The following is a 12,215-nucleotide window of genomic DNA, read 5'->3' on the forward strand; positions in this document are numbered from 1 at the left end:
TGTTCACTTGTATAAAATACTATCCATATGGGCCACAAAAGGGAAGTTCAGTCAAATTTCTCTTCTGTGGTCCTCAGGCATTCAGAATTAGTATAAGAATTTCTGTACAAAATGAATACATAATTCTCTACAGCATCAGGTCCTTAGAGAATAAAGAGCTTGAAATAATGTTTTCTTTGACTTGTCAAGGTCTTATGAGGAAAGGAAATTCTGCAAAGAATCAGTGTATTTTTATGCCAAATGCTTTCAATTTGAGATGTCTGAATTTTTTCATGTTAAAGCAGTCTGATATGTATGATACATGATATATAAATAATGGCCTATTGTAAATTACATTTTTTTCATTCATTTCCCTCTTTCAACCTACTTTTGGTGAGATGAACCTGTGATTTCTTTGGTATAGGGTAGAAACTCCCTCTACCCATGCAAATCTGTAATTTGCAGTCTAGCCTGTGTCTGGGGAACTGAGAGATCTGGGGCCTTGTCTGTGATCAGACAGCAGCCGGATATCCACTGTGGCATGTCATGTTCTGTTTTGTGGTATTGTAGTCAGATTACTATATTCCTTCAAACATTTCTGTCATTCAGCTTTTTTTATTAACAATAAAAACTGCTCATTAATCGCCTCCTGTGTGGTGAGTGCTGCAAATGGCTCTGGAGGAGAGAATTTCTATCCCCAGCACTTGCCCTTAGGGAGATTTCAGATCAGCAGGTTGGCCTACCTACTGTGTCTGACATTCTCACAGGGAAAAACTCACGGCTTTCATTTGGCCAAAGGTAATTCATTTGCAATGCACCCATGTCATTTGCCTAAATGTGCTTCCTTTTATGTTCTGTGTGTGTGTGGTAAGAAAATATTCATGCACAGTTAAACTATATTAAAGAAAACCATTGTCCTTTTCTCTCTAGTAATGCTGGCCTCCCCCCCCCCCCCCCCCCACACACACTACAAGACCCATTTCTTTATTTGCTGTTGGGTAACCTCACACTTTCTCCAACCTTCTGCTAATACCATTTAGTCATCTCTGGGAGTTATTGAAATGGAAAGATTTCTTTCTTTATTGCTTTTTGTAAGAGACAAGCGCCTCTTCCTGCCGTTCAGTTTTTCCACCTATTGGCTGCGTTTTGCAGTTGTTACATTTCCATAAAGTTGCTAGGTTGATGAATTATTAAGATGCATCATCTTGGTTCATAAACGATTTCCTTAGAGTCATTTTGCTGCCCTTGGAAGCTCTTTCAGGCAGAAGGCCATCTGGGGCACTGGGAAATGACAACCTCAGGGAGCGAGGCAGAGTCCTCTTCTCTATGACTTTTGTATCAAGAGAGATGGAAATATTTCTGTTCAACAATACACTGTTGTATATTTCCATGCCTTGCTCCTAATTCTGCCATTGGAGGCCAGACAGGACATGTCGAATCATTCTTCCACCAGGTACTTGAAGATGGCTATCACATGCCCCACCGTATGTTTTTGCTTCTTCTCTAGGCTAAACATTCACTATTGTTGTTGTTCAATCATTTCAGTTGTGTCTGACTCTTCGTGACCCCATTTGGGGTTTTCTTGGTAAAGATAATGGAGTGGTTTGCCATTTCCTTCTCCAGCTCATTTTAAAGATGAGGAAACTGAGGCAAACAGGATAAAGTGATTTGTCCATAGTCACATAGCTAAGTGTCTAAGGCCAGATTTGAAATCAGGAAGATGAGTTTTCTTGACTCCAGTCCTGGCTGTCTATCCATATGAAATGACTGCCTATCTGACTATATGTCAGACTCTGACCAGTATGTCTTCTTTGTCCACTTGTCCTTACTCTATGGATCGATTGCTTGGCAGGTGCCTTTTCTCTTTGGGTTTTGGGTAGGGTACCCTCCCAACGCTATCAAATGCTTTAATGGTAGAATACGTCCACCTAGTTTATGTCTCATTTAACGTTGATGCTCAATGGATGATTGAACAAGATTATCTCCTAGGTAGTGTCTGTCATGGAATGGGAGAGAACTCCTTTGAAGAGAGCCTTTAAGGCCAGAATTTACTCTGTTGAGAAAAATACTTAGTTGTACTCAACACACCATAGACTTGGTATGGTTTGTATTCCTTATGCCTCAGTCAGTTGTGTGCCTGGGAATATGTGGTCTGCTGTAGAAACTAGTCTCCAGAAGCCTTCTTAGAGCTTTATCACATATACCCTCAGGACACGGCTCATGGGCCATTCCCATAAAGATTATCGAGTTGAGAAAAGTAGCTATAGGAATCGCTGTTTGACATCTAAAGCCCATCACCCCCTGGCTCTAATCTACCTTCCCAGCCTTCTTACAAATATCGTTTCCCTTCATGCATTCTACAGTCCAGGCACATAGTAGTCACTTAATATATGCATATTGACTTGACCTCCCATTAAGGCCATTGCCCTTCCCCTGTGTAGTATATCGGGCACTGAGATAATGGCGTCCAAATGCTTCGGCTCCCCTGCTGTCCGTGATGAAGCTGGATTTGGATAGAACACTGGTGGGTCTTGTTAATTCCCAGGGCGATAGTGCCCTTTTCCAAGTTTCATCCATAAAATACTTTCTGAATCAGGTTCACTTACTTCAAGTGCTTTGCTTTTTCATTAGGGATTTTTTTCCCCTGGAGTATATGTGTTTGTGTGTATGTGTGTTGTTTTAAAGGGCATTTCTCTGGTTATTAGCAAGTATGGGCTCTTTTTCAGATGCGTTGAGAGTTGATGTTTCTTCTTTTGAAAGTTGTTTCTTCATCTCCTTTGACCTGATTGGCTCCTGATTATATCACTTTGTGTCTGTTTCCCTATAGGTTTTGTTTTTTCTTTTTTTTTTTTTTGGTGAGGCCATTGGGGTTAAGTGACTTACCCAGAGTCACACAGCTAGTAGTCCCTTTATGTTTTGATGTCAGACTTTTATCCGAGATGTTTTGTTGGAAGATTTCTCTCCAGTCCCTCTCTTTTCCTTTATGAATAAGTCTTGTTGATGTTCGTTTGTTTTTTACACCACAGTCTTTCCCACATAGGAGCCCCCTTCACTCCCACTCATCCTTCCTTGTCATGTGTCTTTTCTTCTCACTCTAGCTAAGTTGATTTTATTTGTATGAAAGCTTTTTATTTTTATATAACAGCATTATCTTTTATACTACTCTCTATGATGCTGGTAGTTACAAATTCATTCGCTTTCTAGTTGTGAAAAATAGAGTCCTTTACTCTCTCCCAGTTTATTATGATATGACTCTATATGACAAGTCATTTTCATTTTGCTGATAGGATAATATGTAGAGAGAAGATATATGCATTTTCCCCTGTGCTATCACAATCCATTAGTTAAAGCATGAAATAGATTTTTCAATTTACAGTTGCATTCATAAATATTTTGTAGACATGCTGTTGGTTTTCCTATATATTCAGTACATTACTTCTTAAAAACACGGACATTTTCAGCAACTGTCTAGACACATTATGTATCCTTTTATATTTATGGTATGCCTTAAATTTGGGGGATTTCATGCTGTTGTATTTGCTTTGTGAAAAAATAGCCACCTCACTTTGGAAATCTTTTAATTAGTATGTACTGTCTTGATTATTTTAATTTTCCATAGTATTTTATTACTATTAAGAGAAATGCTTTAAAAGAAGAATAGTGGATCTCAGAGTCAATGAAAAGCATTTATGTAGCCCCTACTCTGTGTTAGACATGAGCTTCATTAGTGGACTGATAGCCACCTCCATTTTTGACCCTAAATGTGTCTGGCATAACAAAGGCTCTTTATTGGCCAGTTAATTAGGATTTTGGAAATTTTTAATTATAGCTCCGATTGAATGGAGAAAAAGTTGAAGAGCTATTATCTGAAAGAGCCATCCAGTTCCGAGCCATCGAACGACGCCTGCTGAGCAGGTTCAAAGATAAGACGCCTGCTCCTCTCCAGCATCTGGACACCTTGCTTGATGGCACGTACAAACAGGTCAGTGCAATAGGCATCATTTTTTTCCAGGATGATGGAGATTCTGGTGTGATTCAGCATGGGGGTTTGCTGCAGGGTGTCCTCTAGGGTAAGAAATGTCTTTCCCTGGATATAATTCAGAAGCATTTTTGTGGCTTTCGATTGCTGTGATCGCCATCTTGTTCTTAGAATCATCAGTATGAGATCTGAGCCCTAGGTTTCATCTTTACCCAGTGTTTGACTTTATGGAGACAGAAACTTGGTTCATTGCTCTCTCCGCCTCCCTTCTTGAGGTATGCAGGTGAGTGTCACAGAGCGCTGTTTTGGTCGGCGTTTTCATGAATGATGTGATTGAAGTAAGTGATGGCCTGCTTATTGGACTTACTGATGACATGAGGTTGGGATGGGTGCCTCAAGAATAGGATAATGGATCAGAAAGCCCAAACCGTGGATCTTGTGAAGCTTCTCATTTGGGGAGTTAGTCGGGGCTGTTCTTATGCACGTCTGCCTCCATGTCCCGGGCAAACAATAGGTAAGTATTTTTTCATAGCCTTAAAATAACGACTTTTATTTGCTTACCTAGAACGTACATTTAAACCAAAAGATGCCAGGCAGACCGAAGGACTGCAGCAAAATTTCTAATTACCAAAAAGTAGCAATCAGTCCCCTTTTATATGGACTGTGGTAAGTCTGCTAGGCCTTATTGATTCCAGGCTTTTTCTCGGCTAGTGTGACACCTGCAATCATATTGACTCCTAGTAAGTTCCTAAGAGGTACAAAGTCATGAGTGCACCTGGTCTGGTGGTTGGGAGTTAGTCAGGCGAGTTCTCCAATCCCAGAATCCTGTGGCCCAATGAGGAATATGGGTCTCTGGGGGTGGAAGGGAAGGAGAGATCAGAGCTCTTCTCTGCTTTCTCAGCTTGACCCTCCACCCTTTTATCATCTCCATGAAGAAGCCTCATAAACCCCAGCATAGAGGAGCTTGGGATTAGCCCTCCATCCAAGCCCGGGTGGGTGCAGTGTTTTAGGTTCTGGCTGTCACTCCTGTCCTCAGTTCAAAGGTAACTGGGGGTACTTCAAGGATTTCATGATGCCCGGGTCAGCCACTGGCAATGGTCCTCTCCCAAGGAACTGCCGGATGTTGTCCTTAATCATATGTGTCTTTTGATTAATACACAATGTCAGTTATGATTTTAATGGAATTTGAAGAGAATTTGACTCTAGGATATCTAGATTACCCACGCCAATGAGATCACAGTTCCATCAAAGAATGAGTTTCTCTTTGACTTTTCGTATTCAATTTTTTAATTCTGTAATTCTGTAATTTAATTCTGTAATTCCTTTCATGTCATTTATGAATTTAATTTCCTTTTTTTGTCTCTTATAAATTTTTTTCAATTAACAAGCATTTATTTTCTCTCTTTTCGGCCTTGGAAAATGACAAATATTGGGTGGGCCATGGAGAAATGGGGCCATTAATGAGCCATTAGCGGTGCTGCGAATTGGGGCAGCCATTCTGGAAAGCAATTTGGAACTATGCCCACAAGGTTTCCACCCTTAGAGTCAACAGAGTCACTGCTAGACCTGTGCCCCAAAGAAATCAAAGAGAGAGGAAAAGGCTGCTGAACCACACTTTACTCACATGAGAAAACAAATATTTATAGTATTGTTTTTTGTGCTAGCAGAAACTAAGGGGGTGCCTGTCATTCAGGAAATGGCTGAATGAAGGTCATTAATTCTGTTTGTCTTTAATACATAGTAGTTTCAAAATCACAAATAATAAAAAGGTAAACACCTTGTCTTTTTAGTCGTATACTTGAGATACTAAAACAATATACAAAATTAATTTAGGAAAAAAAATCAAGAATTTTGCAAGCTGTTTGAAGTGTTAATTCAAAATATGTTTCAGGTTCCTTATGAGAATATCTGTTAAATTATAGATCCAGTTCAGCCTGCTGGAGTTCCTTTTTCTTTTTTCTTTTGCTAGGCAATGGGGTTAAGTGTAGTAAGTGTTATGTGTCTGAGGCTGGATTTGGACTCAGATTGTCCTGAACGTAGGGCCGGTGCTCTATCCACTGTGCCGCTGAGCTGCCCCTGGAGTTCCTTTTTTTCTTCCCACCTAATAGAATTGTGTAGCCTGAAGATGAGAGGAGTGAGGGGGAGCATGAGAACTTGCATGCGGTGTGTCTTAGGGAGCGGGCGGGCCTGTTGTGCGTGGCCCGCGGTGGCAGAAGGAGGAGGCGTAGCGAGCAGAATTCAGAGACACGTTCTCGTTGGGTGGACAGAACGTTTCTGGAGATGGGGGGTTGTCTCCAAGCAGAGGGTCTCCTTAGGTCGTGGTGGTCTCCCCTTCACTGGAGGGCTTCAAGGAAAGGCTGGATGACCACTTATGAGGAGGAGGTAAAGGCGATGCTTTCATAGCCTTATTAAGCTTTTTCCACTTGTGACGCCTTCAGCGCTTCTTAAATTGTGGGTCATGACCCCACATGGGAGTCACAGAGGAGGTCCCTTCCAACTCCCAAATGCACCAGTTTTCCTTTTATTTTTGGTAACATAATAATGTGTAAGAGTAGAAAATGATGAACTCTTCTCCTGCCCCCCTCCCTTTTTAAAGGAAACAATGACTTTTGGAGGCAGGAGACTTTTAAAATTTTTGTCATGTAGCTATTTTTGGGGAAAGGAGATTGAACTTGTGGAATATTCATTTCTCTATAATAATAACCACATTATATAAGATGAGATTGAGAGACAACATGGTGCCTGGGATAGAGAGCAGGTCTTTGAGTCAAGCCACCCTGCTTCTGGAATATCCGGTCTGGGGGATCTGGGGCCGGTTGCTGGATGGAGGGTCAGTGCCACTGCCAGTGGTCATTCTTAAAAGCCCTGACCATAGAAGGCGCTGATTTCTGCTTGTACAGAAAATTCCTCATCACAGGCTCTTGACGCTGATGAAGACCCAGATCTATTTAAAAACAAAAACACGCCCCCCCCCCCCAATCACCTTCTGTTTCCAAGGTGTTGCTGGGCCCGACTTGCCGCTCTGGCCCTGGCTGTCATTCTTCTCATCCCTCTGGATAGGTGATATTGAGGGGCCGTGGAGACTCTCCTTGCTCCCCCTGGGCACTGCCATGCACCCCTCCCCCCAGTAACTTCCATGTAACCATCACTTGGCAAACCCTCCTCCTTTGACAGGTCTTTCCATTCTGATGTATCTGCAGCTTTTCTGGAGTCTTGAAAGAGTACCAAGTATGCAGAATAATTGATACATTCATTATTCTGATTTGTGCTGGTGATGCTAAATTTAATTCAGTTGATTAAACAAATAGGGGTTGAGATTTCATTATGTACCACCAGACCCCAACCTAGATGCTGTGGAGGAAACATAGATGGTTAAGACCCTGTCCCTTCACTCTTGGCTCTTAAAATCTGGTGTTGGTCCCAATTAGTGAGACGGTAGACCAGACACCCACAATGATGCTATGAGGCAGAACAGCTTAAGTGATGCAGGAAAGGTCCTATTGAAGAAGAAATACTAATGCCATTGTTATGCTCCACAGTTTGGGCTCACATCTGGCAGAAACAACCTCATTTCTTGCTTGGAGAGATGCCCAAACTGCCTCTGTGCCCCATGCCCTGGGGGCTGCCCCAAGAAGGTTTGTGGTAACATCTGTAGGAATCTTTGACAAGGAGGAGATTCCTCCTGGAGGTGTCAGTGGATTCCTCTCAGGGATCTGTACAGAGAACCTTAACTGTGGAAGAGATAGAGAAGGTGCTTCCCTTTCCATGGAAGAAGGCATTTCCCTAGGGTATGTCCTAAGGCCAAGAGGTAAGTTTGGTTATCACCAGCAGACCATTGGCAATTGTTCCATCTGCTTTCCTAAAGGCAAAAGTAGAGTTTTAGGTTGGAGAAATAGTAATCCTTAATGTTTCCAGACAAACTAGCAGGAGTGTGTTTGTTGTTGTCTGTTTGCATGGCACAAAATATTCAGAGAGGAGAAGGAGAGAGTGAATGAAAAGTACTTATTGAGCATTTACTGTGTGCTGGGCACGGGGTAAGCTCTGGAGGTAAGAATTCAAGCAAGACAGTCCCTGCCTTTCATGAACTCGTTCTTATAGGGAGAGACACACACACGTCTATTGGGAGACGGTCAACAGTAAGAGTGACTAGAGTCTGGGTAAGGGCCTGAGAGTCTGCCCCAGGAGTAAAGTGTGTGATCTCTGCTGGTGGCTTTTGTCGTTCTTATTTCGGATGCTTGTTTTTAACTTTTGGTTCTTAGTTGTGTTCTAAATATGTGATGTAATAGATACACATAGCTGATAGCTGAGTTCTAGGTAGGTGAGTTGCTCATGGGGTTTAGACCTGGAAGGCACCTGGTCATGTTCATTCTTTCTAGTCTTCCCCGAGAGGATGACTAAACCCACGTTTTTAGTAGCTGTCGATGTCACTGAAGAGCCATGTTGTATTCCCAACTGGCATTGCCCTTGGCTGCCAAGTCTTTCCACGTGGCAAGGAGACCATTGAATGTTTGCTGAATGAAGTGGTTTCTGGGCTTTTTTTCCTACTCATTGTAACAGCTGTTTTCCATTGGTTAAATTTCTCTAGGAAGTGGTGATAATCAGAAGCTTTGTTCTTACTCTCATTAATTTCCTTTTTAAAAAAAATTGCTGGTTTGTTTAAATAGCTGGAACTGTTGTAGTAATGGCATCCAGTATTTTCTTCTCATTTTTACCTTTATAATCTTGTGTTGATTTTGACCCTTGCCCTGCCCAGCCAGTGCTATGACTGCAGATGGACAGCTAATCCTGAGATAAATCCCAGCCACTTAACTGGTCATTTTTTATGTCGTGCTTCTGTTCTTGCCAAGCTCAATGCCTTCTGACTCATTTCTTGAAGAAAGTGTTTTGGATAGCCATACATAGGACATCTAAGCCGTCTATAAAACTTGGGCCTAATTAATTTAAATTCTGCATTAATCCTGGACCATGTTTTCTGACATAAGAGCTTAGTGTCAAGGGACGTTAGAGGTCAACCTCTGTAGCTATGAAGAAACGGAGGTCTAGAGAGACTTAAAAAGGATTTGCCCAAGGTCACATAGAGCCAGGATTTGAACCCTGGTCCTCTGATCCCCTGTCCAGTACCTTTTCTGCTGGACTGACGTAGTATTAGTGGATTCACTGAGGTGATGCACTTTGGAGGAATTTATCTTGGGTTCTTTATAGGACTTCTTTTCTTGGTCTTCTGTAGCAGTTTAGCATTAATGGATTGGATGCAAACAGTTTACTTATGTTTACTCTTGTTTACTCGTGTGTATCAGTAACACAGCAAAGTAAGACAGCCTTGTGAAATTCAGTTCAATTCAGCAGACATTTGTGCCTGTTGTAGGCCTAGAGATTCAAATGAAAATAAAAAAAGATTCTCTGCTTCAAGGGGATTCTGGTCCACTGAGGGAGAGAGGATATACACAGTATTAATGCTGGAAAAAAGGAATACTGGCAATTGTTGAATCCAGGAAGGCTTCATGGAGTCAGGGGCACCTGAGCTGAAGGCCTGTGGGTAGATAGTGAAGCCCTATTGCTAACTACTTTGTTGGTTTCTTCTTCCACGTAGCTGCAACTTCTTCCCATTCTCTGGTTTCATTTATCACAAGAATGTCATTAAAATGGGGTTGAATTGCTTGTAGGGTATAGAATTTCTGGTGTTTGGCCAAAGAAATCAAATGAAGGGTACCAGCAATTAAGTTAGTATAATATTTATAGATAGTCTGTATTTTTTTGTGTGTTTTCAAAATTTATTATTTATTTTAACATTTGTTTCTTTTCAAATTTTGAGTTCCAAGTTTCCTCCCTTCCCCCACCCAATAAGAAAGTAAGCAAATTGATATCAATTAATTATATACGTGAAATCACACTAAACATATTTCCATATTAGTCATGTTGTAAAAATAACAATAAATAAAAATAAAAAAAATAAAGGAAGCAAGAAAATTATACTATAATTTGCTCTCAGAATTCTGAAGGTAGGATAGCAGTTTTTCATCATGAGCCATTTGGAATTGTCTTGGATTATTGTATTGATCAGAATATCCAAGTCTTTCATAGTTGGTCATTATTTCAACCTTGCTGTTACTGTGCACAGTGATCGCCTGGTTCTTCTTACTTCACTTGGCATCCGTTCATGTAGGTCTTGCCAGATTTTTTTCTGAAACCACCCCCCTTGTCATTTCCCACAGCATGAGAGTACTCCATCACCATCATATACTGCAGCTTGTTCAGCCGTTGCCCAATTGATGAGCATCCTCTCAATTTCTAATTATTTTCCACCACAAAAAGAGTTGCTGTAAATAATTTTGTACATATAAGTCCTTTTCCTTTTTCCTCGATCTCTTTGGGATACGTCCCTAGGAGTGGTATCGATGGGTCAAAGGGTATGCAGTTTCATACCTCTTTGACCATAGTTCCAAATTGTTCTCCAGGTGGTTGGACCACTTCACAACTCCACTAACCTTGCATTAGTGTGCCTATTTTTTCACATCCCCTCCAGAACGTATCACTTGTGATTGGTGTGAAGTGGTACCTCAGAATTATTTTAGTTTGTATTTCTCTAATCAATAGTGATTTAGAACATTTTTATATAACTGTAAATAGCTTTGATTTCTTCTGGTGAAAACTGTCTTTTCATATCCGTTGACCATTTATCAATTGGAAATGGCTCTTATTTTTATAAATTTGACTCAATTCCCTACATGTTTGAGAAATGAGGCCTTTATCAGAGAAACTTGCTGTAAATTTTTTTGATATTACTTCATTGTCTGTGGTGCCTTTTTAGCAAAATGCAGTTTCCCTGATTATTTCTTTTAATTAGGGCTACTTTTGCTTTGCCTGTGATCATGATTGCTACCCTTGCCTTTTGAACTTCAGTGGAAGTGTAGTAAGTTCTATTCCAGCCCTTTATTTCAACCCTGTGCGTCTTTCTGTTTCAAGCATGTCTCTGGTAAGCAACGGATTGTTGGATTCTGGTTCCCTTTCATGGGTGAGCTCATCCCATTCACATTCCGTTATGATTACTATATATCACTATATGTTTCTCTCCATCCCATTTTCTTCTGTTTATCCTTGTCTCTCTTTTTATCCTGTCCCTCCATGAAAGTCTATATTGCTTCTGACCACTGCCTCCCTTAAGTCTCCCTCCTTCTTATCCCTCTCCTTCCCCTCCCTGCCCTTGCTTTCTTTGGATAAGATAGATTTCTATACTCAGCTGAGTGCGTATATGTATTCTTCCCTCTTTGGCCCAATTCTGATGAGAGTGAGGATCATGCCTGGCCACCTCTCCCCTCCATTTTCCTTTCCTCTGTTAAAGATCTTCCTTGCATGTCTCTTTTATGTGAGAAAAATTTTCACCATCTTATCTCTGCCTTTCCCCTTCTCCCAGTGCATCCCTCTTTCTCACCATTTTATTTTTTTGGAGATCATCCCAACAGAATCGACTCACACCCATGTCCTCTGTCTATGTAAATGCCTTTTAATTGCCCTAATGATGATAAAGTCTTAGGCATTACATGTATCCCTCCAAATAGGAATGTAGACAGTTTAACTTTATTGAACACCTTGTGATTGCTCTTTCATGTTTACCTTTCTATGCTTCATTTGAATCTTTGAATGTCAGATTTTCTGTTCAGCTCTGGTCTTTTCATCAGAATTGCTTGAAAGTCCTCTATTTCATTAAGTATCCATTTCCCCCCCGAAGGATTATACTCAGTTTTTCTGGCTAGGTGATTCTTGGTTCTAACCCTACCTCCTTTGCCTTTCAGAATATCATATTTCGAGCCCTCTGCTTCTTTCACCTGGAAACTGTGTGATCCTGATTGTGGCTCCGTGATATTCAAATGGTGTCTTTCTGGCTGCTTGCAGTATTTTCTGCTTTTGGCTATAATATTCCTGGGAGTTTCTGTTGTGTAATCTCTTTCAGGAAGTGATTGGTAAATTCTTTCAATTTCTATTTTACCCTGTGGATCTAAGATATGAGGGCACTTTTCCTTTATAATTTCCTGAAATATGATGTCAAAGTTATTTTTCTGATCATGACTTTCAGATAGTCCAATAATTCTTAAGTTATCTGGCCTTGATTTATTTTCCAGGTTGGATGTTTTTTCCAATGAGATATTTCACATTTTCTTCTATTTTTTTTTTCATTCTTTTGACTTTGTTTTATTGTCTTTTGATGTCTTGTGGATTCATTATCTTTAACTTGTCCACTTCTAATGTTTAAGAAATTATT

At 40.7% G+C, this 12,215-nt stretch overlaps 1 protein-coding gene across 5 annotated transcripts in view; it reads left to right on the top strand.

Moving 5' to 3' along the window:
• BBS9 (Bardet-Biedl syndrome 9) overlaps window positions 1–12,215 on the top strand; it is a 364,177-nt gene that overhangs the window by 172,325 nt on the left and 179,637 nt on the right. For all 5 annotated transcript variants that reach the window (XM_027863821.1, XM_027863820.1, XM_027863818.1 and 2 more), the window contains one exon: window positions 3,809–3,961. In XM_027863821.1, the coding sequence (XP_027719622.1) occupies window positions 3,809–3,961 (153 nt within the window). The remainder of the gene's footprint in view (window positions 1–3,808; window positions 3,962–12,215) is intronic.

Source organism: Vombatus ursinus, unplaced genomic scaffold, assembly GCF_900497805.2.
Source record: "Vombatus ursinus unplaced genomic scaffold, bare-nosed wombat genome assembly UNPS02014773.1, whole genome shotgun sequence".
Taxonomy (NCBI): Eukaryota; Metazoa; Chordata; class Mammalia; order Diprotodontia; family Vombatidae; genus Vombatus; species Vombatus ursinus.